This window comes from Heterobasidion irregulare, assembly GCF_000320585.1.
Source record: "Heterobasidion irregulare TC 32-1 unplaced genomic scaffold scaffold_12, whole genome shotgun sequence".
In the NCBI taxonomy this organism is placed as follows: Eukaryota; Fungi; Basidiomycota; class Agaricomycetes; order Russulales; family Bondarzewiaceae; genus Heterobasidion; species Heterobasidion irregulare.
This window is the reverse complement of record NW_009258208.1, coordinates 897,644-920,897: the sequence shown is the minus strand read 5'-3', so window position 1 is coordinate 920,897 and position 23,254 is coordinate 897,644. Positions and strand designations below refer to the sequence as shown.

The window sequence follows — 23,254 nt, the reverse complement described above, 5'->3', positions numbered from 1 at the left end:
TCAGGTAGCATTGTCTATACTAGTAGAGTCCCATTGAATATTATACTCAATCATAGTTTTACACATTCTCAGTCTAAATTGTATAAGTGCCATAATTTATTTTTATCCTATATAAAGTGTATTATCAATTTTCCATTGGTTTATTATCTCCTTAGTAGTGTTCAAACTAAATCCTGAAAGACCTGACTTTTTAGGTATTTATTGACCTGTTTATTTATTAGATAGATGTTAAGCCGCTAGGCTTATCACGTGCACTTAATGCACTAAGTAGGGTTCCCTAAGCTAAAACTAAGATTGACTGCCCAACGAATGAAGACGATGGCTCGTCTGCGTGCGTGATCCAAGAAGTCTTGGTTACTATTGATCTTGTCTTCGAACAAGTAGAGAAGATGATTATTTATAATCGACCGATGTTCTTCAGGAACGAACAAGTCTTCTCCGATAGAGCAGATCACTTCAGGTGGATCCCAGCAAACGACTCGATAAGCAGCGAGTCCTTGATAAGCGATAGAGACGGGAGAATGATAAGGGCTTTGAGACGAATCCAGTGCTTCGTCAGACTAGGTATGATTCAATTGATCTGACAGAGTTCACAATGCATGGGCTTGGAAGGAGCCAGACGTTAGGCGCAGTGCAGAGATCAAGATTGTATACGAAGTGAACGAGCTGAGGCTTCTAAGAAGCTCAGCTCGGCTATTTATATGTACAGACTATTTAGGGCAAGCCGGACATATGGTCCGTGCTTCTAAACACTAAGTACGATCAATGATCGGCATATGTAATCCGCAGCTCTGTGCTTTTATCCAATTATAGTAACAACGACAATTGTCTGTCCGCATCAGTAAGTAATTTAGGAACACAGTTAAGTGACGTCATAACGGGCATACGTAAACGTTCAAGCCGAAGCTTGTGAATGAGTCAGTAAGGTAAGCGTTCATGCATTGGCATGTATATGTAATCAGTCTTTGTCACCCAAATATGCCAATGAGTCACGTGCCGAGCACGTGTTAGGACGCAGTCCTAACACTACCCCCCCCTTTTACACAAGTCTTCGGTGTTTATGACATAGACCAATCGTCGGCGGCGGCTCACGCAGGTTGTTGACATCGTAGGTGGGGATGGAGCGATTGGGATAACCAGTCCAGAGGGCCGTGTCGATCATGCGTTCCCAGGCAGGTTTGTGATAACCATATTCCTCAGCCACTTTATCCATCTGCAACCTAAGACGATTAGTGGCTCCGCGATGCGCGTCATAATCGCGTAGAAACTGATGCGCCATGACGTCCGTTCGCATCCGAATATGTGTGATTGAACAGGCTGCGAGGAGATGTCCGCTACGTCCGCATTCCCAACAATAGCGTACCTCTGGTGGAGCAGGAGACGCGGGAGGAGAAGGGGTGAAAGCGGGGGTTGCGGGCTAGACGAGTTCTGATGCACGTGCTCCTTCGCGCCAATCTTCCGACGTGACTGGAACCGTTGCAGGTTGAGAGGAGGGCGCGTCGACAGGCTCAGTAGAGGTGGGGCCTTCCTCAACGAGGGTCATGGATGAGGGTGTAACAGGGGGTGCTGGGGGCGGCGTTGGAAGTGGTCGACGAGCCTCGCGATCCCAGACGGTTTGTTCGGGGTCGTAAGGGGGACTAGCGGGGAGCATGGGATCGTCTTCTTCCAGGTTAGGGATAGGGGCAAGCTGGTTTCCCGGAAAGGGGTCGGTGTAGGCATGGGGGAGCGTGGCCATTGCCCATTCTTCAACTGCCGTGGTCCTTTCGGCCGAGACTGCATGTTGAAAAAGCACCGGGATGTCAAGCTGGAGAGGGGGAAGGGGTGGCGAAGGTGCGAGGAGGGGAATTGGTGCTAGGGACGATTCTCTGAGCATAGGGAGGGAGAGGATGAGGGATTTGACAGGGGGACGTGCAATATTTCCGGAGGTTCCCGGAGCGTCAATGATCCTCTGTGACTCGTAAAGAAGCTCCTTGGGTCGGAGCAAGTGATACCCATCCTCTGCAATGACGTCTGATCTTGCCATGTACCAGGGCCTCACGTTGTCTGATGGGTTAGACCCTTCGGACCAATACGCGGCGACGTGCTGCTCCCCTCGACTATTCGTGGGAAAGAGGCGTTCCGGCAGCATTCCACCCGGCATGTATTCTTCAATGACCAACCGTTCTCTTCCAAACCCTGTAATGCGGAACCAACGGATGGTATTCCGTCGGAAGGGGATTCGTGCAAGAGTGTCGACCCATTCGGTTGGGGAGTGGTGGAGGAGGAGACTCATGGCGAGGGAGCTATACCCGGTAGGGCGGTAGCTGATCATGTCGCTGCGGAGCGATGGGAGATTAATGAGTCCCTTGTTCATCACAATCTGCTGTAAATAGAAAAAGAAGTTTGTGGGATCATCCAGCCCAGATTGTTCCAACATGATCGGGGCCTCGTCGTCGGTGAAGGTGATGTGATAGAGTGCGCCGACAAGGTTGGGGTTCAAGTAGCGGGTCAAGTTATAGATGGGGGAAGGGTAGACGGGAATGAGAATGCGGGGAATGGTATTAAATAGAGTGAATACTTGTGCCGCACTAGGCGTGTGGGGGTTCATGATGCGACTAGGGAGACTGGGGACGCCGATTTTGAGGTGTGGGTCGTCTATGGTGATGCCGTCAATGTGGTTGACGGAGGCGAGGGAGTCATAAGAGTCGTTAGAGTCGTCGGTGGCGGTTGATACAGGGCAGAGGATGAAGGGAGGGGAAGTAGAGTGGGAACGAGCGGAGGGAGAGGTAGTGTGGTGGAAGTCAGCCATGATGTAGCAAGGGGATTCGAGGAAGTGGAATTTGTGGACGGTCAAGGACATGTAGCTGGGGAGCTGGAGGAAAGTTTTTTTGTCGACGGTGGCCTCGTATTTATACGAGGTCACTGGTGATGAGACAAGAGCCTTGGCAAATGGTTCTGACGAGAAAGACAGCGAGAGAGATGGCTAGAAAGGTGGCGGTTGTGACAGAGGTGTAAATGGCTACCTCTGCTAGAGTGGGGTTCAGGGGGGTCATAGCCACTTGCCTGGCCATGCCAAACCGCGGTTCGTCTGCTTTTGTAGCTCTTGGTAGACTTGTACTTGCCAATTAGAGCTGTCCGATCGTTTGTGCTGCGGCACAGATCGAGACGAGCCTAAACTGGGCTTCTTCAATTATGTTCCTTGATCGTCAATCGTTGATTCTGTCCTCCTTGACTGCAGAGGTACTGATCGCTTCTTTAACTGTGTCATCCGTTTGTCGATTGCTTTCATGATCTGGGGAATTTCCAATTGTGTAGATAGAAGTCTTCTTCCAATTGGATGCTTTTGAAGCTTCTTTTTGATTTGGTTTTCTTCGGCAACTCTGTTGTATTCCAGCTCAATCGTTAAGGCTAAGATTGAGGCTTCCATTTCTCTGACTACGGAGGGGTGTCTATGATAAAACTCCATGATGGCTTCTTTGGCGTTTGTAACATTTGCCGCCGCTTCCCATGAGTTGTCCGATTCGGGGTAGCCCTTCCATTTGATTAGATACTGCAAGGTCTTCCATCGTCCAAAGCGTTGAGCTCCGACAATAGCTTCAACTTCAAATTCTTCTTGCCCTTCGATCAGGTCCGGGGCCGGTTTAGGATAGTTTGGGCCATAGACCTCATTCTCCTTGTAGGGTGTAAGTCGACTAGCATGGAAAACGTTGTGAATGTGTTTCCAGCTGTTGGGCAGTTTCAGCTTGAAATTGATAGTTCCGATTGTGTCGATAATTTCAAATGGTCCAAATCGTTTGGGTCGCAGTTTCTCTGAGGGGTGACCGGTATGGATATTCTTTCCATCTAACCAAACTTGGTCTCCTTTCTTGAAAGGCGGTAGTTTTGTTCCGAAACGGTCATGTTGTATCCTCATGGCTTCGGCTGCAATTTCGAGGCTGGCTTACGCTTCCTTCCTAGCGCGTTGCAGAGCTTCGAGGCGTGTGTCAGCGGTGGGGACATTCATGTTGCCTATAATGGCTGGATATGCTCTGGGTTGATATCCGTGTAATAGTTCGAATGGGGATTTCTTTGTGGCTGAATGTTGGTGTGTGTTGTAGGCATATTCTGCGTAGGGAATTAATGCTGCCCAATCGTCTTGTGATGAGCTGCAAAAGGCTCTAAGATATTGTTCTAGTTCTTGATTCATTCGTTCGGTAGCGCCGTCTGTTTGTGGGTGATAAGCCGTGCTTAATGCTGATTGGATTCTGAGTTCTTTGAGTAGGGCTTGCGCCACTTTTGATGCGAATTGGGTTCCTCTGTCTGATATGATTTTATCGGGTAGTCCGTATCGTCTCCAGGTATTTTCCAGTAGGATTTGCGCCATTCCGTCCGAGTCGATGGTTTTCAGACATGGTGTGATTATTGCCGTTTTAGTAAATCTGTTGGTTACTACGTGGAGTGAATCAAATCCTTTTGATTCCGGGAGATCGGTGATAAAATCCATGGTGATTGTTCCGAATGGTCTATCCAGAATCTCCGTTGGTTGAAGTGGTACCATAGTAGGGTGCATGTCGTTTTTTGTAGATTGACAGATTGCGCATCCTTCCACGTATTGATGAATGGTGTTTGAGATTCTGGGCCATGTGAATTCTTGTCCTACGGCCGCTAGTGTTCCTCTCTGTCCTAGATGTCCTGCAGCTAGATTGTTGTGATTTATCTTGATGATATCTCTGCGTAGTTGTTCATTTTAGGGGACGTAGATTTTTCCTCTGTGTAGAACGAGTCCTTCTTCATTGTTCCATTCTTGTAGTCCTTTCTTCATGCTGTGAGGGCTTAGTGTTTTGACTTTGGTTAATGTTTCTAATAACCATTTGTCTTTCTTGTTTGCTTCGATGATACGATTTTTTAGGTCTTCGTCGATTATTGTGACACCTCCTCGTCCGGTTGCTCTAATGTGGAATATCTGATGGGGGTCTAGTGATTCTTCTGTGCTAATTGCGTTGACTTCCGCAAAAGGTTTTCTAATCTTTTCTTGTTTTTGATTGAAAAGTTTGGGTTCCAAAAGTGTTTCGCCTGAATTGTCAAATTCCACCCCCTCTTTATGGTCTGGACGCCGTGACAGACCGTCGGATTTATTGGTGACTCCTGCCTTGTGCATTAATTTGTAGCCGAAACACGAGAGGAAGAGTGACCATTGTGCTTGCCGACGGTTTAACTTTTGGCTTGAGCGGAACCATTCCAGATTTTTGTGGTCCATCCAGACATCGACCGGGATTTCGGCGCCTTCTAAATAGTGTCGCCAAGCTTCGAAAGCTCGGACGACCGCTAGCAACTCTTTATTATAGATAGGATAGTTGCGTTCTGTTGGTGAGAGTGATTTGGAAATGTAGGCGCAAGGGTGCCATTTTCCATCGGGGGCGACCTGTGATAATACTGCTCCGGTAGCGAAGTCAGATGCGTCACATTCAATGTGGAAGGGATTCTTGGTTTCTGGCATAACAAGTACCGGGGAGGATATAAAGGTTTTCTTTAGTATTTGGAATGCGTTTTTGCATGCTGGCGTCCAATCCCAGTTGCGATCTTTCTGTGTTAACTTGAATAGTGGTTTGGCTATTTTCGAGTAATCTTTGATAAACCTGCAATAGAAGTTGCAGAATCCTAAAAATGATTGTACTTCTTTGACTCTGGTTGGTGTCGGCCAGTCCGTGATACCGGCTATGTTGATTGGGTCCATTTCGAGGTGTCCGTGAGATATGACATATCCGAGATAGTCGATTTTCTTTTTGTGGAAATGGCATTTTGACGGTTGCAGGTACAAATCATTGTCTTTTAGGATTTGTAAAACTTGTCGCATTGTTTTGATATGTTCGTCCATGGTTTTGGAGAATACCAATATGTCGTCCATGTAAATTGCCACTTTTCCTGCGTAAATGAGGTTTTTGAAAAGCGAGTTCATCATAGTTTGGAATGTTGCTGGTGAGTTGGTGAGTCCGAAGTATATCACCAGTGGTTCATACATTCCTAGGTTTGTGACAAATGCTGCTTTGTGGACGTCCTTTTCGTCCATGCATACGTTGTTATATCCTGTGTCGATATCCACAAGTGAGAAGTATATGGCTTCTATTAATAAGTCCAATAGTTCTTGAATAATTGGTAGTGGATATTTGTTCTTGATAGTCATTTCATTGAGTTTCCGATAATCCATTACTGGTCGTAATTTCCCGTTCTTCTTTTCAATAAAAAAGAACGGCGATGCTATGTGTGATTTGGATTCCTGGATGAATCCTTTCTTCAGGTTTTCGTCAATAAATTTCTTGAGTTCTGTTTGTTCCATTGGGCTAAGACTGTATAATTTAGGTCTGAGCGAGTGTTCCATTCCATCCTTGAGTTCAATTTTGTGATCCCAAGGGCGTTTAGGCGGTAGTTTCCCTGGTTTTCGTCCTTCGAAAACTTTTCTATAATCCCAATATTCTTTGGGAACTATTTCTTCAAAGGATAATTCGGGTTTCCCTTTTGAAGCTTCTTCCGCTAATTTCTGTGAATTTGTGTGTTTGGTTTGTTTTCTAATAGGTTCCTTCCTAGGTACCGGTGTGTTGGTTATGAGGGTTTCTGTAGTTTCGGCTCGGTGGATATCAAATTTTTCTTTGCTGTCATTGTATAGTTCGAGTGCCTCTAGTTGTCCTGTGTCAAGGCATCTGACGAGATAAACTCCGTCTTCCTCTAAATCTGTGGAGGGAAGTGCTGATAGTCGAACACCGTCCTCTGGAATATCCTCTTCAGCCCATGTGGGTGTCGTGTAATGTTTGGCTCGGGCTCTGAGATATTCCGGATTTCGTCCTTCAGGTTGCGAACCTCAGATGTTAGGTTTTATCCGCAGATGTGGTACTGTAGTATTTCCCACTTTCCGGCCTGGCTGTGCTTTTCCTGGTTTTTGCAATGGTATTGAATAGTCATTTTTTCTTGGTACTGTCTCTATGCATTGTATTTCTGGGTTTTGACATCCTGGTTTTCTTGTAGCCCTTTTTGCTTTAATAGGTCCTCCTTTGATTTGACAGGAGAGTGGGCATCTAGTAAAATGTAGCCCATAGGCATGCCAGTCGACCTCTGGGTTGTGTTCTAACAACCAGTCGGTTCCTAAGATGACATCTTCTTTCCCGATTTCGGCTATATAGAATTTTGCCGATTCGGTGTGTGTTCCCCTAGAACTTGTAGTTTTAGTTCTGCGAATTTTGTGATTGGTCCTCCTTTAAATTCCATGTTTTGGACCGTGTTGACTGGGATGGGGGCTGGGGTTTTCCGGGTTTTTATTCTATGCGTTTCCACGAATCTGGGGTGCATGAATATTCCTGTTGCTCCGCTATCTACGAGAGCTTGAGTAGCAGCTTTTCGATTCTTGCCTATTAATATTGTCTTGATTCGGAGTGATGGTGCACCATGTGATTTCATTTCCGAGAGATACAATATATCTGGATGTCTATGCTCTTGGTCAATGTCTTCATTGGCCAGCGGAGCGTACCAATTTCCTGCAAGAATCCTACTCTTCACATCTGCTGCCGATGGAAGAGTCTTTAAAAATTCTTTGGTTCGCTAAAAGCACGAACTTCTTCAATTTCGTCCATGCTGAGGCCCATCATCATTTGTTGAATGTGGGCGACCCTCTGCTTTCCTTCCTCTTAGTCTTCTTCATCACCTCCTTCTTCTTCTTCCATGGCGTGCATCATGCGGTGCTTTGGTTGGAATCTTCCTCAGGAAGGGGGTGGGAATCTTTGTTTGGGCCGAGAGGGACACCCGCGCGCCATATGCCCGGGTTTCTTACAATAGAAGCACTTGCCTTCTTTGGCGAGTCGGCTTCTTTCCTCAGGTGTGAGCTTCTTGAAGCGAGTGCAGATGGCATCGGCCTCCATTTCTGCTGCATCTACGTCTATTGGGACGTATTGCGATTCCCTTTCTTGGCGAGGAGGTGCGATGTTGGAGTAATAATTGCTTGGGGTAAAAACTTGGTATTTTCCCTGCCTGAGGTCGCGCGCGCGCATTTCTTCTATGCGCATTGTTTCGTGTCTTTTAGCTTTCGCTACCAGTTCTTCCCATGTATCTTGTTTGGCAGGATCTTGGTAGATTCCTCGAGCCAATTCCCATTTTAGGCCGCGTAGGAAATGTGTTTTCTTGGTTTCTAGGTCGACTCCAGACAATTCTGCTATTTGTTCAAAAAGTTGGAGGTATGTGTTAAAGGATTCTTTTCCTTGATTTATTCTAGCCAGTTTGTCTCTGGCGTCTGATGTCTTGTTAAATTCCTCAAAATCTGTAGAGATTTTCTTGCGGACTGAGGTTTTTCCTGTGGTTTCCTTCCATGTGTATAGAGTCCAGTCATCTGCTTCGTTTCTGGATTTTGTGAAATTTCTAGACCATATACCGGCGGATTCTCCTTTCATGTATGACAGGGCATAGGCGATTTTAGCGAATTCGTCAGGAAAATCATATTTCCTGGCGAGGATCATCAAGTCGATTTCGTGGAGGAACTGCTTGGTTCGTTTCCTGTTTCCGTCAAAAGGGGTTGGTTTGGCCATGGCTGGTCCCTTGGACTCAGGATTTCTAGGATTTGTCGACATTTCACTGGTTGGGGGCTCCAGATCGTTAGGAGGCTCTCTACTTGGATTTGGTTCTTCTTTAGGATAGGTCGCAAAGGGGATTTCGAACGGTGAAGGGGTTCTGACGGGTTCCGGTGCAGCAGTTTCTTGTACCGGAGATTGGACGGGGGTGTTTCTTTGAGATGTTCGACTTCCACTGGCTGTTTCTCTGGGTAGGTTATATATGTGTGGCCTTGGTGTGTTACGATTCCGATTTGTCGGTGATTTAGGCTTGATGAGTCGGAGTGCTCTGACTGTTTCAGCAAGTTTAACTGTTGGTAACCCGGGTGCGGTGTGGATTTCCTTTCCTTGAAACGGTCTTGCGTAATATTCCTCTTTTCCGTTCTGGGTATAGAATCCCCAGAGGATTCCGCTGTGGTAGAAGTGTCTGTTTTCCTGGTCGCAATAAACGTTGTCCGGGTCGACGTCTTCAGGTAAATGTTCGAAGATGTAGATAGGATCGTTGTGGTATGGGGGCGGGTATCCTTTTGGAAGTGATGGCTCAATGGTTTATTCTTCGAAGTGGAAGGGAACTTCGAGTCTTCTTCCGGCCCTAAGTCCTTCTTGGAGAGTAGGTTCTCTTCTGATGATTTCGTTGATCCCGATATTGATTTGGTCAATAAGCGTGAGGATCTCGTTGATGGTTTGTCCGCTGATGAAACTTCTGAAATAATAAGTTTTGAGGGCGAGCTCTCCTCTTCTGATAATTGATACAGTTCCGGTGATTTCCGTTCGATGGGGTGAGTATCCAGTATTGTCCAGTGTGTCTTAATTCTGGGTGGTGTAGGTCCAAAAGATGATAATTGCGTATTGACTCCTCTGTTCACTTTTCTCGACGAGTTCTCTTCTAATTCCTTCGGAATCCACGCCTCTGGTGATATGCCTACGGAGATCGGCGATGTGTGCTGCTGGAAAATTACTGGGTCTGCCGTCGTCCACATCAATGGTACTTCTTGTGTGGAGAAGGTTAAGTCCTGGGTTTCCAATGGAGGAGACGGGGGTCTTTGGATCATTGATGAAGCAAAGCCCGGGAAAAGGGAATCCGAATCCATTGACGAGGTTGAAGAAGTAATCGTGGTATTGTTGTAGCCTAAATATGGCTACTCCTGCGTATGCGTTTCCAGTTACTGAATATCTAGAGGTTGTAATAGTACCCGTGGGAATTTCTTGGCTGATGACCGGGGTGGTGGCCTCGGGTCTGAGTATGTCTGTGTTTATTGCTTGACTGATCTGTGTGGCTCTGCGGCTTCTTTCTTCTAGTATTTGTCGAGCGACTTCGGCAAGAGATTAGATGTTTTGTCATTCCAGGGTGTGATAGGATAGGGAATAAAGAGCTCGTTCAAGTGTTAAGCCGCTAGGCTTATCACATGCACTTAATGCACTAAGTAGGGTTCCCTAAGCTAAAACTAAGATTGACTGCCCAACGAATGAAGACGATGGCTCGTCTGCGTGCGTGATCCAAGAAGTCTTGGTTACTATTGATCTTGTCTTCGAACAAGTAGAGAAGATGATTATTTATAATCGACCGATGTTCTTCAGGAACGAACAAGTCTTCTCCGATAGAGCAGATCACTTCAGGTGGATCCCAGCAAATGACTCGATAAGCAGCGAGTCCTTGATAAGCGATAGAGACGGGAGAATGATAAGGGCTTTGAGACGAATCCAGTGCTTTGTCAGACTAGGTATGATTCAATTGATCTGACAGAGTTCGCGATGCGTGGGCTTGGAAGGAGCCAGACGTTAGGCGCAGTGCAGAGATCAAGATTGTATACGAAGTGAACAAGCTGAGGCTTCTAAGAAGCTCAGCTTGGCTATTTATACGTACAGACTATTTAGGGCAAGCCGGACATATGGTCCGTGCTTCTAAACACTAAGTACGATCAATGATCGGCGTATGTAATCTGCAGCTCTGTGCTTTTATCCAATTATAGTAACAACGACAATTGTCTGTCCGTATCAGTAAGTAATTTAGGAACACAGTTAAGTGACGTCATAACGGGCATACGTAAACGTTCAAGCCGAAGCTTGTGAATGAGTCAGTAAGGTAAGCGTTCATGCATTGGCATGTATATGTAATCAGTCTTTGTCACCCGAATATGCCAATGAGTCACGTGCCGAGCACGTGTTAGGATGCAGTCCTAACAATAGACGAAAGATAAATGTTGAATAAAATTTGAGATGTTGAGGTTGCCTATATTATGTTTACTTATTCAGATTACTGAGTTTATATATTAGACCTTGTGGCTTAGTGGCTAGAGCATCTGTCCTGGATGCTTGCATACATGAGGTTGTTGGTTCAACTCTGGCAGAAGGCAAGTTTGTTATAAGGTATATTTTGTGTTTAGGTATTGAACTAGTGCTCTAATAGACATGACTCTAGAAGACGACTGTGAGCACTGTGATGCTTGATTTATTATGATTTTTCCGAAATTTCAAGTTATAATCAATCCTAATAATTCCTAATTTAGGAAAATTATGTCTAATTAGAACAGGTTTAGAGGGGGGGTAAGCTAAAAATGTCTAATCCTAATCTTTCATAATTATGCATAAATAGAACTAATTAGAGCTTAATACAAGGGAGTGGTTTCCAGATGTTGCGGAGGTCATCTTTGTTTTGCTTCCCTAAGATATTCAAAGGTGTGACTATAATCTGAATTCTAGATGCAAATAGTAATAGCATCCAGAATGTCAGTGTCTTTCCAGAACCTGTTCCAGAATGTCAAGTCACATCTCTGTTACCCTTCAGAATTGCTTCAACAACCTTCAGCCACTACAAGCATGGGTGCTTCTTAAGGAAGCTCAGAGTCTTCTTGTAAATTTGGCTCAAAGAGGGAAGCTTTGCAAGTGCCAGCATAGGATCATAGAGTTGACAGGATGACAAAAGGCATGCAGTAAATAGACTGATGCAGAGTGATGTGACATAACACACCATTTCATATTTCTTGTCAATAAATAAAAGAATAAAATATATTGTTGTTAAACTAGTGTCGGGCTTTGAATTTGGGTGGCTGGCACCATGGGTAGCATTTGTTTACCAATGTTTTATGCCAGCCATTGGTGAGAGGTTAGTGGTTGAAGTTTAAAAGTTCCTTATTGGGAAATATTTTACACGTGACTGTAATCTACTTAGCACGTGTCATTCATAGTCACCCACTCTCACCTTCGGATGGGTAGGAGCCTGGTAACAATATCACAAGCTCACCTGTAATACTATGACCTCATCCTCATATACTACAACCCAGTTATTAGGGTGACTAGGGTGACACCGTGTACGGGGAACTGCTAGAAATCTCAATTATTCGGTGTAGGAGGTGTATGATCAAAGTTCAAATTTTGTACTAACTGTGGGCAACGAGTGAGGTGAAAGTATTGAGTCAGGAGTGCTGATGACGTACTCGATTTTTCAGCGACAAATAAACTCATACTTTTCCCCGTTTACTCATCTTATAGACGCTGCTAAGTCACCAGATTCCAACAGGGGTGAGCTAACCTGTCCAGCAAGGAAACCTGCTATTTGCCGTCAAATTACGGACAACTCATCTGGTTATCGGGGATGATTTTCCTGATGCAACATGCCTGCGACGCCGGTCTTGATAGCGCCCAAGACGAGTGTGGTGGCGACTGGGCAGACTCCCGATCGCGTGAGGCGGCGCTGGGGTGGTATATGCGGATTCAAGAGCGCGAGAGCGAGCGAAAGGAATATTCGTGTCTGGTGTGGCAGGCGTGTATCCGGGTATATACATTCATCGATGTCGTTGTATGTACTCTATTTGTACAGTGGAGTGCTCCAGTATTTGGTATGGGTGTTATGTCGTCGTCGTCAGCTCCTTGCGGACGAGGTCCTTGAGCTTGTCCTCCATTTCGCCAAAGATCTTGAGCGCGTCGGCGAGCTTGCGAGTACTCTCTGCGTCGGCGGCGAGGGCCGCACGGAGGTTGGCCCCGCCAGAAGCGAGGTAGTCGGTCGACGGGTCGGACGAGGCTGTGAATTAAATGCAGTATGAGATGAGGAGCAGATATGTGAGAGCGATGAGGACTGGGACGAACATTCGGTGGGGGGTGCTGCGGGCGCGCTCGGCGGAAACTCTGCGGCAGGGAGGGCCGCGAGTTGGTCGAGGACTGACCCGGAGAGGGTCAGGTGGTCCGGGTGGAGGGACACCAAGGCGAGGACCTGGTGCGTGTCAGCAGACATCAATGCTCAATGGTCAATATTTCAGCCTGAAGGCAATATCGGACGATCAATTTACTTCGGCTGCCGTGACGATGCTGTTGGGTAGACAGGTCATGAGACGGTGCGGGGGAATACGTTCGGTCACGCGAGACGCACCTGGCGGGCATGATGAGGGTTTTGGATCCGATCTGCTTGTACGTCTTGACGATATCGGCGATGACCAAGGCCATCGGGTGTTCGGCGGCCGTGTCCTTGTACTCTTTCCAGATGCCGGGCTCGAAGTGGACGCGCAGTTCTTGGGTCGCAAGGACAGATTAGACCGAGACTGTGTTAGGCATGGGTAGATGGGTGTGCCTACCGTTAAAGTACGGGGCGATGTAGAGGCATCCGGCTTCAGAGGCGGCGAGGGCCTGCGAGACGGAGAAGAGGCAGGTGGCGAGCGTGCGGATGCCGATCTTCTCGAGATATTGGCAGGCCACGATAGATTCAGGAGTGGTGGGGATCTTGATGGATATCCGTTCCCTGTACCGACGATGAGCTCGTGTATAGACAGATTCTGGGGAGCGCTGCTTGCTTGGGGATGCCGTTGGCCTCGAAGACGGAAACGAGACGTTTCGCGTGTGCGATGGTTTCCTCTGTATCGTAGGCAGCTGCGGGGGAGGTCTGGGCATGAACGCGGCCCGTGAGGTGCGGGTATACGGCCTTCGCGAGGAGGACGGTCTAGAGGGCCATCGATGAGGATGGACAGGGAGACGTCTGTGCCAAAGGGCGCACGAATAGATCGACGGCATCGTCGACAATGCGCTGCTCGTTGAGGACCTTGCCTCTCGCGCGTGCCTTCTGCACGGCTTCTTTGAAGAGCGGCAGACGCTCTGGGCGGATGGACTCGGAGTAGACGATGGCCTGGTTGGAGGTCATGTCGCAGAAGCGCTCCGTCGCGGAAGTGTGGCGGGCTGCAACATCGGGGTCCATAGAGTCGACATCGACGACGAGGGCGGTGCGCGTCTGGGCGAGGAGAGTGGTAGCCATGAGCAGAGAAGGAAGGAGATGTGCGATCGCGGTGGGGGTGGGATAGCTGAGTGCGGAGCATAAGGACGATCGCGACGCGACGGGCGGGAGGCGCCGAGGTCACGTGTGGACGCGTCGGGGGCGTCGGACGAGTTTGGAAGTGGTTGGAGGCGGTTTATCCAACGCCCGCATGGCCAACATGCTGCACCCGCACTCGTCCTCTCGCCCTGTCTCCCGCTCCTCGCCCATCAGGGGCACGAACACACAGCGCAACCAGCTCGTCATGCATGACGTCTTCGCGAACGTCGCATCCCAGCCGCTCCATGGGCTCGATCCTGCACGGACATTGATCAGCCCGCCCCCAGAAGACAGTATGCGGGCGGCAAGCGCACATCAAGTTTGTCTCCTTCATCTACATACATACACATCGCTTTGTCCTCTTCGTGGCACTGACCAGCGCCACGTTTTTTTGTTCCTCAATCACACCCTTAGCCTTTGTACTACTCGAGATCGGGATCGGAGCCCGCACACCCATCGTCCTCGGCGTCGTCGCATCCTTTCCAGCCGCTACGCTCAGCCACCAACGCAAACGACACCGATTCGTTTAAGCGCAAACGAGCCCCGTCCTCGCTGTCCAAGTCGCACATGAAGCACGCAGGCCCACTCGATCGCGCCACGCGCCCGACAGACCAGGGCACTGACGAGCCCTCCGAAGCCACTCCGAACCCAAAGCCCCGCAAACAAAAGCGAAACGCGCGCGCCGTCTCCCCCGAGAGCCCCACGCGCTCCATTCTCCACCGCCGCTCCGCGTCCCCCTCCAAACCGACTTCGCCGGCCAGGCACGTCCTCTTCCAGTCTCCTCCCCCCGTACGCGACGTCAACGCGGACAATATACCCCCACTGTCTCTCGCGGTGACCCGCACTCGCCAGCGCACCTCGTCTCGCGCGCGCTCGGCGACGCCTATACCCCACTATGAACCCCCGACCGAGCGCTTCACTCCCCCGCGCGAGGTGCTCATGACACCGTCGCCGTCCAAGGCCAGAGTCTCCAAGTCCAGCAAGCGCAAGTCCGTCGCGGGCAGAGACGCCCTGAAGCTTCTGATCAAGAAAGAACCGCCCGACATCGACCTCAGCAAGCCCCCGCCTCCACCGTCGCCATCGGACGACCCCCTCCTGCTGCGCGGGAGACCGCGCAGGCAGAAGATGCAGGTGAGGGTGATGACGCCTACGATCATGAACACGCGCGACACGCCGTCCATGGCGTCCACCTCGCCCCCCGACGCTACATTTCGCGTCTCCTCTCCTCTGGCAGACAAAAACAGCCCTATTGATCTGACCCTCCAGTCGGGCGACGAATCCGACATGCTTCCGGCGCCGCCAGTGTTCGACTTTATGGGCGCGGATGGGGCCGACGACGGTTGGAGCTCGGGTGAGGAGGGCGGTCAGGAGCAGCAAGCGCAGGACGAGTGGGAGGAATCGGGGGAATTTACGGGCAAGTTTACGACGGTGAGCGTGCCGACCAAGGCAGATCCCCCGACGAGCGCGACGAGGGAGAGGATCGAGCACTGGGGAAGGCCGAAGAGTCCCCATCCGCTGAAAAAGAAGGGGGGATTGTCGTTTGTAGAAGAAGGTGAGGAAGAAGAAGGGACATTGGGAGACGAAGAGATGGACGAGGAGATGGGGAGAGAGTTTGAGACTGAGATTGAGCCTGGGTCGGCGGCGGGACCGTTGGGGACGGATCAAGAGCAGGATGTCAATCGGGCGGCAGAAACAGGAAATGGGCAGGGAAGTAGCGGAGCGAGGGCCGATAAGGAGGACGACATGGAGCAGGAACAACCGTCGTTCGCGGACGAAGGCCCCCCACCACCTGACGAACCCAGCGAATCTCCGGAACGCCATAGTCCTGAGCCTGATGTGGAAGACGAGTCGCTAGAACGCCGTAGTTCTGAACCTCACGACGAAACGGTCGAGGCCGTGGCTCCCCCGTCACCCGTTATTGGAGCGGGGGAGGATGAAAATGTCGAAGAGCCGGGATCCATGAACTTGGAGGACTCAGAGCAAAATGAGCCACATCCGATGGATCTGGACGTGTCGCAGGAGTACTCCGTGTATACCTCTGCTGGGGATGTCGAACCACCGATAGAGGAGACGCATGATCATGAAATTCCTTTTATCGCGAAGGCAGAGTTGAGCTTCGAGGAGGCGGTCCCCGAAGAATATCCTGCAGAGGTTGGTGATGTCGCAGCACCTCAAGATATCTCTGTTCAACCGGTGCAGCAAGAGTCACTCCTAGAGGAGGACGATCCATCGCAATATTTCGAGCGTGAACTATCCTACATTAGCAACCCAGAGGAGAGGGTGCAACCCCTCGTTCAGCCTGAAAGATCGCTGGATGTGGAGATGGAGGAGGAGGAGGAGGAGGAGGAGGAGGCTGTGATTGATCGACACCTCTCTTCTGAACCAGGTTTGATTGACGATGATTTGTCTAGGGAAGCCGAGGTCAGTGGCCTCGCAATGTATCCAGAGTAGTCATCTTAACGTCCTCGAGCAGCCAGATGAGGATGAAGACATGATCTACACAGACGATGAAGCTGAGGAACGGAGCGAGGATGAAGAAGAGGAAGACGAGGAAGGGGACCCGAGCGTCGTGAAGATTGTTAGTGATAACCCATGGGCGGCTGCTCGCGCTGCTGCCATTCTCAAATCGGTATGCTTTATTTTCCTATTCATCGCTCTGATATTGACTGTTTTGGCGTTGTAGCATGACTATGACATGATTGTCAAGGACGTGAACAGCGCCCGTCGCTCACCTCGGACCGTTCAGTCTCTGATGAAGGACGCACGTCGCGCGGACGCTTCCGCCTCGGGTGTCAGCAAATCAGTCTCGCCTGCCCGTGGAATGGGGCGAGGGTTCACGCCCAGCAGTCCGTCCATGACGCTGCCAGAGCTGCTAGATCCCCTCGAGGCAGAGCCACCCTTGACGGGAACGCCGAGGAGATCCGCAGGAGCCATGCACCCGTTCCGAACGCCTTCACCGGCGACCTTTGCACCCCATACGCCCGAGCCGGGCCTCCATATCGATACAGACGGCCCGAGGGACTGGTCTCGAAGCGATTGGAAGTTACTTGACGCATGCTTCACGGACGAGCGGCTCGAGGTCGGCCAACGCATGGCGGTAGACGGCGAGAGCGGGGTACTGGGGGATGTCGATCGGGTGGATCTGAATAACGTCGTCGATCGGTTCGTCGCACTTCTAGGAGGTGCAGACGTCATTGCGCGTCTCGGTTCCGCATGGACTCGGTGAGGAACCTCGTGCGTGACTCGACACGTTGCGTCGCTAATGGCCCTTGCAGCGATGATCTGCTCAAACGAGCGAAAGCACTGCAAAGTAAGCAGCGCGCTGGGAACGTGGCGCCGCCGACGCCGACGCTGCGCCAGCCGCCCGTTTCATCGACCACGCCTTCCGTGCCAGACTTTACCCCGCTCAACCGTGGCCGTTTCGTCTGGTCTTCGAATCGTCAAAAGTTGGCGGCTCCTACGTTCGCTTCGCGCCTCGACAAGCCACCACTGCCCCCATCTTTATTGGGCCCCCGCTATTCACATCTCATGGAAGAGGCGAGATCCGTCAGCCGATCTTCAGACGACGGGTCGAGTGTGATGAACAATGATGACGCTGAGCTTCCGATAGATTCAGATGAACCATCAGTTGCGTCCAAAAGTACATACGGAGAGGAACCGCGAGCTGCACCGGCACCGCCAGGTATCGGCAGCCGTGTCAAGGGGTTCTTCTTCTCCTACCTTCCGACCCTGTCCAAGACTAAACCGCCGCCGAATGCTCCTTCGAGCTCGCGGCCCGGGCTTCCTCTTCCCCCTCCTGAGATGCTAGAGAAACCACGCGCGCCCATCTCGACGCCCATGAGCAAACCGCCGCCCAAACCCTCCCACCCTAAGGAGCTTGTTAATCTGCAGCCCGCACCGCCGCCTCCGTCGAAGATACCCCGCCTACAGACGAGGCCACGGCGCCTCGTGGATCTTCGGCCCGTGACGTCTATACCGGAGCCGTCGCAGCCCATCCGTATTCCCAATGGGCCGAGAAGCAGCGGGGGAAGCGTGAAGGATCTGGTGAGGAGTTTTGAGGAGATGGACAACAGCTCGTCGTCGATTGGGCGACCTAGTTCGCAGATGTCGATGCGAAGCCAGACGGGCACGATTGAGACGAAGGGGGGTAAACCGGCCTGGAAGCCGTGAGATCTTATAGGTTTTTTTCGCTGTCGTCGCGTGTTTTATGGTATTTGCTTTCTTCAGGCGGAGCGTATGTTCAGAAATATCTTGGTTTTTATTCTAAGATCTATGCATCATGTATCTCAAGTTTTTATTCGGGCCGCTTGGAAGGCAGAATTTAATCTTTTGTTTTGTTTTGTTTTGTTTTCTTGCTCCATACAGGAAATATCTTGTCGGGCGGCAGTCTGCATGTGGTCACGCGTAAACTTGAACCTTGTTTAGATTGTTATCGATCGGATCGGAGTCGTTGTTGACTCAACGTCGTCAAGCTTGTGTTTTGTTCGCTAGCTATCTGCGCAAAGATCATCTTGAACGTGAACAAAGGCCTCCTAGGATCCAGAACCCAGAACCGAGCTGTGAACTGCGAGCTGCGATCGTTGCGAAATTCTGCCTCGAGACTCGATCACTTTCCCGGCTTTCCTGCGCGGCCCTTCTCTCTCATATACTTCAAACGGCAATTGTCTTCGAGCGATAGCTCATAGCGATCATCCATCATAGGTCCCGTATCAACGATATGAATGCGTTCACTGAAAGAAAGGCTTCATACAAGCAACCACCCAATAGCATCACGGACAGGATGCTGTCGCAGAACGCTCGACGTGCTAAAGTGAGTGTGCTCTCCAGACAGGTGCCGATGAGCCCTAACGAACTGATTTTAGGCATTAGGAGAGCAAAAACGAGTGAGCCCACGCTCCTCGTTCTCTCTCTAAGTACACCCGGTTGAACATGTCCTGTTCATTGTACACCCTTTTGACAGAGACGAGCACAGCGCATCGAATCTGAACGTCATATTGATCTTTTCGCAGATCTTACCCTTGGGCCTTCTGATGACGAAGTCGATATAAAGCGCCGAGGGCATCAATCCACTGCTGATGAGGATACGATCGTGCGAGAGGGTGTAGGCCAATTCGCCACTTTACTTCAACCAGGACCTTCTGTCTCCGCACCAGAACCTCATGTCGAGGATATACCTGATGCATCCATGGAAGTTCGAAAGAAACAGAAAAAGAGAAAGGGGCACACGAAGGCACAGCCGCAGCCAAAGGTGAAGAAACCGAGCCCCTGGGCAGACAGGTGCATGTATGCGGAGCTTTTAGAGATGAAAGAGATGGAGCCGTGGGTTATGGCGAGTGAGAGAGGAGAAGGACATGCCGACGGGCTGCCGGACGATTTACAGACAGGCTGGGTTGCCGTTGCGCCTGTTCCGGTGGGGAAGAGGTGTCTCGCGGTTTCCCACTTTGGGAGTGGTGTCGTGGGTGTCGGTATGGATCTCTATTTTTATCGCTGTCTCGTTCTTTGTCACTTACTCATATCGTGTCGGCTTAGTGCCTAACACGACCTTACGATCGAGGGTGCTTGGGAAGCCGCTCATGCCGAGGTTTCCCTCGCCCTTACCGTCTGACACGGTACTTGACTGCATCCTGGATCAAAACTGGAAGGTCAACGGCGTGATTCATGTGCTCGACGTGCTGAAGTGGAAGGGCCAAGATGTGGCAGATTGCGAAACGTCTTTCAGGTCGGTTCGAATCTCACGTTACATTGATATACGACGAGTCAATGACGGCCGCCCCGATGTTTGGCGGTTCGTAGATTCTGGTGGAGAGATACCCGCCTTTCTGAGCTTCCTCCTCCGAGACCACCGACAAATGTCGCACCAATTGCGCCGACCAGCAACACATTAGGTGGCGTTGCAGAAGGATATCACTTCCCATACCCGACATCATTTTTGCCCGTTTCGTATCACGTAGACACAACGGCTGCGAACCTTATATCCCATGTCATACCCCTCGCACGATCCCCTTACACTGTCAGCGTCTCGGTCCCAGTGTCTGCGCCGCATCCGCAAAGCGAGGCTGCTATGGACGTGGAGACCACACAACCAACAGTTCGGTCAATACAGACGGACGTCAAGTCGGACGGTCTCTTGCTCTATGTCGCGCAGGCGATATACGAACCAGGGACAAGCCCGTTGAGTAGCTGGGTGCCGATTACTGGGCCCATTCAAGAGGATGTAAAAGCAGGTGAGTCCGGATTAGAGATGCCTATCGATCAGGCAGAAAGCGCTAGTCGAAGTCCATTGGATGTGTTCGAGAGGTTAGTCAATTTGATGAGTGTGGCCTAGCATAGTCTTGACATAAATCCCAGGCTCATCAAGAGACGAGTCAGTACACGAATAGGAAGAGCGGGTGAAATATCGATGCAGATGTAATTTTCCTTGTACTGGATAGCTCAACTTGTACTTCTGTGGTGATTACAATCATCAAATTTTCATCTGTAAGTGAACTGTACACAAGGATCATACACGATCATCAAACGTTATAGCATCACGTCGTCCAATCATAACAGGTAGGTGTCTCTTCCCCCACTACCGATCACCGGCCTGGGCATAGGACCACCACATCTCTTATACAGAAAAGCGTTCCTAGGGAATGACAGGACCATCAAACATTGAACACACCATGCAATGTATATTACTTACCCGGAGTCGGCTCCCTTTGATTTGAATCCACGGTACGATGAGGAAAAACAGGCCGGTTACAATGCTATGATTTAGAGCATAATGTTAAGTCTGCCGCATTGATGCATTAATTGCACTCACGCGGCCTCTACACCGAATGTCTGCAGTGCTCCGTGCTTTGTAGCCCATGGGACTTGGAAGTATGCGACGCTGAAGCCTCCAAGCGTGCGTGCAAGGTTCACCAGTGCACTGATTTCTCCCTGGAGGGCGGTCAATTAAGGAGGTTTTATAAGATAGAGATTACGTGCCTGCCGCTTAGGGAAGCAATCGTTACAGTAGGCATCTTGTGATCTTTTTTTCAGTATTCATAGCGGAGTATTTGCTTGGGTGGTACGCACAAACAGCAACAGTGTTGATCATCACAGCAACCTCTGCGATACCCCAACCCATCACAAGCGCACCAGGCGAGAGACGCATTTGTAGAGATGCCCCCAAAACGACGAACCCGCAGATATACAAAGGTACGGCAAGGTAGCACGTCCTATCCCAAACAGATGAGTAGGAGAAAATAGCGTATTCCAGCAGTACGTACCATAGCCGACTTTCCGCTTCGAAAACACCTCCATTGCGACGAATACTCACATTCATGATCCAATCGTTTAGAAATCGGCCGACTACTTCGCCAATGAGCACGGCAACCTGTGCGAGGCATGAAACAAGGGTCCACATTAGATATGAAACAGTAACTGACAATGGGTGTGCCATAGGCACCAGCGATGGCGAAGGGGCTGAACCCAAATCCAACTGGAGCAGGTGCCCCGAGAAAGACGGCATTGGTTGTCTGGCAGGAGTCACTTCAGTTCGATGATCTATGAAAAACTTATGGTACATACGTTAATCCCAATGCTAAATCCGAACAGGAGGCCCTGGCACGACGGGTTCAATCACAAGATGGGAACAAATCAAACGACACTGACTTCGAAGAACAGTATACCAAGCAGATGTGGGCGCCATACAATGTCAATGCACCCCAACATGATATCTGTCCAGGAAGACCGATACTTAGCCATCTTGAGGCCCGTGACCCCGATGAGTGTTTCAATGCGGTATCGAAGCCCGAACGATGGGCGTGGAGGAATAGGCTTGACTGTTCGATCATACATACTGGAAATAATAAATCAGAGGACAGAAAGAAGATAATTATAAGATTCATACGTCTCTTCACCGAAAAATACAATCAGGGCGAGCACTATGGCACCATAGATTGACCCAATTCCATAGGCCCATCGCCAGCTAAAAATATATTAAAGCGAGTAATCTAGTTCAAGTCGAATGATGTACCTTGCACGCGCAACTAAAAATCCGAATGCAAATGGCGACAAGAAAGGGGATATGATGAAGCCCATAGTCCATATGTTCAGCTGAGTTCAAGCGTCGAATTTTTGGGCTGTGAAATGAGATCATTACATGACTCTACCTTTCGAGCCTGAAGATGGAAAGGGTAGATATCGGTGACTATATATAGTCCCTGAAAATGATGTGAGCGCGATACCAAATGAACAAGGGTTTGCTTACTGTAACTTGCGGACACGTTCTACATAAAGTCAGTAAGTCGTATGGAACGCCAGATTTAGATTGACACGCACCCAAAGAATGCTGTTAAGCATCGCATTGCTGGGATAAGAGATGACATGAGAATAGGGTCGTCAATGAGAGTTTTTAACAACCCGCTCACCCGTGAATGTATTGAGATTTGGTGCAAAAGTGCATCCGACAAGGAATCCAAGACTTAATACCTATTTCAAACACCTAATGAACAAGGAGAACACAGCGACATATCATATAATATACCTGCGTCCAGAAAAGCACAGGCAGACGACCAAAACGTCGCATAAGCATGACAGCAAAGATACTTCCCCATCCTGGATTCATGCATTGGTACAGATCAAGTCAATCGAGGATGACATGACTTCTCACCCAAAAGGAAGATACTCCAACTGACAGAAGCTCAACAAAATTGGTATATTGGGGGTATAAATATTCAACGCACTTCGAAGTCAAGTTGTTGATCACGCCCGTGGTCGTATTAAACTGTTCCGCCAACGCAAATATAGAAGCAATTCCTGCGTATAGTTCGTAAATTGCGCGCTGCAAGTGAGGAAGAAGCAACCAACCTATCCCCGAATCAAAATCTGGTACAATGGCAGCCAGCGTAATGATGATCAATTGAATTGCCTTGCGACGAGAGCTCCACTGTCATGATGTTATGTCAGAGGTCATTTGACGGGAGATGGACACAAAGCGCTCGAAAAGATCATTGAGCTCACGTTTTGAGGGTCTTCGGGGTCATCAGTAGGCTGAGGCCAAAGGACCTTGGATCCGTCCTTTGTGAGTTTCAACTTCGATGCGACCTTTTCACCGAATTCAACCCGAGCTTCGCTGCATGTCCCACAACATCAGAAATGAATGTAGACAAGACGCTGCAGGGTCTCACTTGGGATCCACCACCAAACGGCCAGCACGATGCTCATGGTAAGAAAGCAGGTCGATTTCAGAGTCCACTGACGCCGACTCCTCGATCACAGACTTGTCCTTCTCGTGAACGCTGGCAGTGTCGACGGGGGGTTGACTTTGTGACATTGTGGAAGCTAGACGTGAAAGGAGACAAGCCCGGCGAGGGCAGAGGGCCGCCCGCATCTATACCTTATGTATCCATCGGTTCTTTCCAGGGACAAAACCCCGTGGAGGTATGTAATG

At 49.7% G+C, this 23,254-nt stretch overlaps 8 protein-coding genes across 8 annotated transcripts; 3 read left to right on the top strand and 5 right to left on the bottom strand.

Moving 5' to 3' along the window:
- Window positions 1-1,039: 1,039 nt before the first annotated feature.
- On the bottom strand, window positions 1,040-2,788 carry HETIRDRAFT_455599 (uncharacterized protein; the record flags this gene model as incomplete). The annotated part of the gene is made up of 3 exons (XM_009553911.1): window positions 1,040-1,213; window positions 1,364-1,417; window positions 1,475-2,788. The coding sequence occupies 3 exons, from the start codon at window positions 2,786-2,788 to the stop codon at window positions 1,040-1,042; spliced, it is 1,542 nt and encodes a 513-aa protein (XP_009552206.1).
- A 4,915-nt stretch (window positions 2,789-7,703) lies between these two features.
- HETIRDRAFT_329571 (uncharacterized protein) lies at window positions 7,704-8,564 on the bottom strand (the record flags this gene model as incomplete). Its single annotated transcript, XM_009553910.1, has 1 exon — window positions 7,704-8,564. One exon carries the CDS (start codon window positions 8,562-8,564, stop codon window positions 7,704-7,706), a length of 861 nt encoding a protein of 286 aa, XP_009552205.1.
- A 253-nt stretch (window positions 8,565-8,817) lies between these two features.
- Window positions 8,818-9,671, top strand: HETIRDRAFT_430420 (uncharacterized protein; the record flags this gene model as incomplete). Its single annotated transcript, XM_009553909.1, has 5 exons — window positions 8,818-8,869; window positions 8,938-9,016; window positions 9,158-9,225; window positions 9,299-9,322; window positions 9,370-9,671. 5 exons carry the CDS (start codon window positions 8,818-8,820, stop codon window positions 9,669-9,671), a joined length of 525 nt encoding a protein of 174 aa, XP_009552204.1.
- Window positions 9,672-11,142: 1,471 nt separating this feature from the next.
- Window positions 11,143-11,292, bottom strand: HETIRDRAFT_53821 (uncharacterized protein; the record flags this gene model as incomplete). Its single annotated transcript, XM_009553564.1, has 1 exon — window positions 11,143-11,292. A coding segment is annotated over one exon (150 nt), but the record flags the coding sequence as incomplete, so codon positions are not given.
- A 1,021-nt stretch (window positions 11,293-12,313) lies between these two features.
- On the bottom strand, window positions 12,314-13,804 carry HETIRDRAFT_481526 (uncharacterized protein). The gene is made up of 7 exons (XM_009553908.1): window positions 13,525-13,804; window positions 13,325-13,470; window positions 13,109-13,272; window positions 12,907-13,045; window positions 12,827-12,845; window positions 12,627-12,750; window positions 12,314-12,561 (listed from the first exon to the last, which is right to left on the bottom strand). The coding sequence occupies exons 1-7, from the start codon at window positions 13,777-13,779 to the stop codon at window positions 12,389-12,391; spliced, it is 1,020 nt and encodes a 339-aa protein (XP_009552203.1). The 5' UTR covers window positions 13,780-13,804; the 3' UTR covers window positions 12,314-12,388.
- A 599-nt stretch (window positions 13,805-14,403) lies between these two features.
- On the top strand, window positions 14,404-18,006 carry HETIRDRAFT_330015 (uncharacterized protein; the record flags this gene model as incomplete). Its single annotated transcript, XM_009553907.1, has 4 exons — window positions 14,404-16,257; window positions 16,310-16,465; window positions 16,520-17,058; window positions 17,112-18,006. The coding sequence occupies 4 exons, from the start codon at window positions 14,404-14,406 to the stop codon at window positions 18,004-18,006; spliced, it is 3,444 nt and encodes a 1,147-aa protein (XP_009552202.1).
- A 547-nt stretch (window positions 18,007-18,553) lies between these two features.
- On the top strand, window positions 18,554-20,161 carry HETIRDRAFT_330264 (uncharacterized protein; the record flags this gene model as incomplete). The annotated part of the gene is made up of 5 exons (XM_009553906.1): window positions 18,554-18,646; window positions 18,699-18,719; window positions 18,797-19,301; window positions 19,366-19,555; window positions 19,630-20,161. The coding sequence occupies 5 exons, from the start codon at window positions 18,554-18,556 to the stop codon at window positions 20,159-20,161; spliced, it is 1,341 nt and encodes a 446-aa protein (XP_009552201.1).
- A 127-nt stretch (window positions 20,162-20,288) lies between these two features.
- On the bottom strand, window positions 20,289-23,160 carry HETIRDRAFT_156970 (uncharacterized protein). Its single transcript, XM_009553905.1, has 20 exons — window positions 22,992-23,160; window positions 22,825-22,936; window positions 22,672-22,750; window positions 22,548-22,620; window positions 22,475-22,494; window positions 22,349-22,419; window positions 22,233-22,293; window positions 22,144-22,171; window positions 22,073-22,091; window positions 21,975-22,025; window positions 21,839-21,918; window positions 21,713-21,790; window positions 21,475-21,661; window positions 21,249-21,338; window positions 21,090-21,196; window positions 20,896-21,038; window positions 20,806-20,840; window positions 20,639-20,757; window positions 20,519-20,582; window positions 20,289-20,461 (listed from the first exon to the last, which is right to left on the bottom strand). The coding sequence occupies exons 1-20, from the start codon at window positions 23,135-23,137 to the stop codon at window positions 20,444-20,446; spliced, it is 1,581 nt and encodes a 526-aa protein (XP_009552200.1). The 5' UTR covers window positions 23,138-23,160; the 3' UTR covers window positions 20,289-20,443.
- Window positions 23,161-23,254: the final 94 nt, after the last annotated feature.

Bases quoted from the DNA above. Each gene is read 5' to 3' on its own strand.
- HETIRDRAFT_481526 (XM_009553908.1), bottom strand. From the start codon at position 13,779: ATGGCTACCACTCTCCTCGCCCAGACGCGCACCGCCCTCGTCGTCGAT. The intron at 13,471-13,524 runs GTGCGCCCTTTG...ATGGCCCTCTAG, and splicing joins ACGATGCCGTCGATCTATTC to ACCGTCCTCCTCGCGAAGGC. The intron at 13,273-13,324 runs GCAAGCAGCGCT...TCGTCGGTACAG, and splicing joins GAGGCCAACGGCATCCCCAA to GGAACGGATATCCATCAAGA.
- HETIRDRAFT_156970 (XM_009553905.1), bottom strand. From the start codon at position 23,137: ATGTCACAAAGTCAACCCCCCGTCGACACTGCCAGCGTTCACGAGAAG. The intron at 22,420-22,474 runs GTGAGAAGTCAT...GCATGAATCCAG, and splicing joins TTGGAGTATCTTCCTTTTGG to GATGGGGAAGTATCTTTGCT. The intron at 22,294-22,348 runs GTATATTATATG...TGTTTGAAATAG, and splicing joins CTGTGCTTTTCTGGACGCAG to GTATTAAGTCTTGGATTCCT.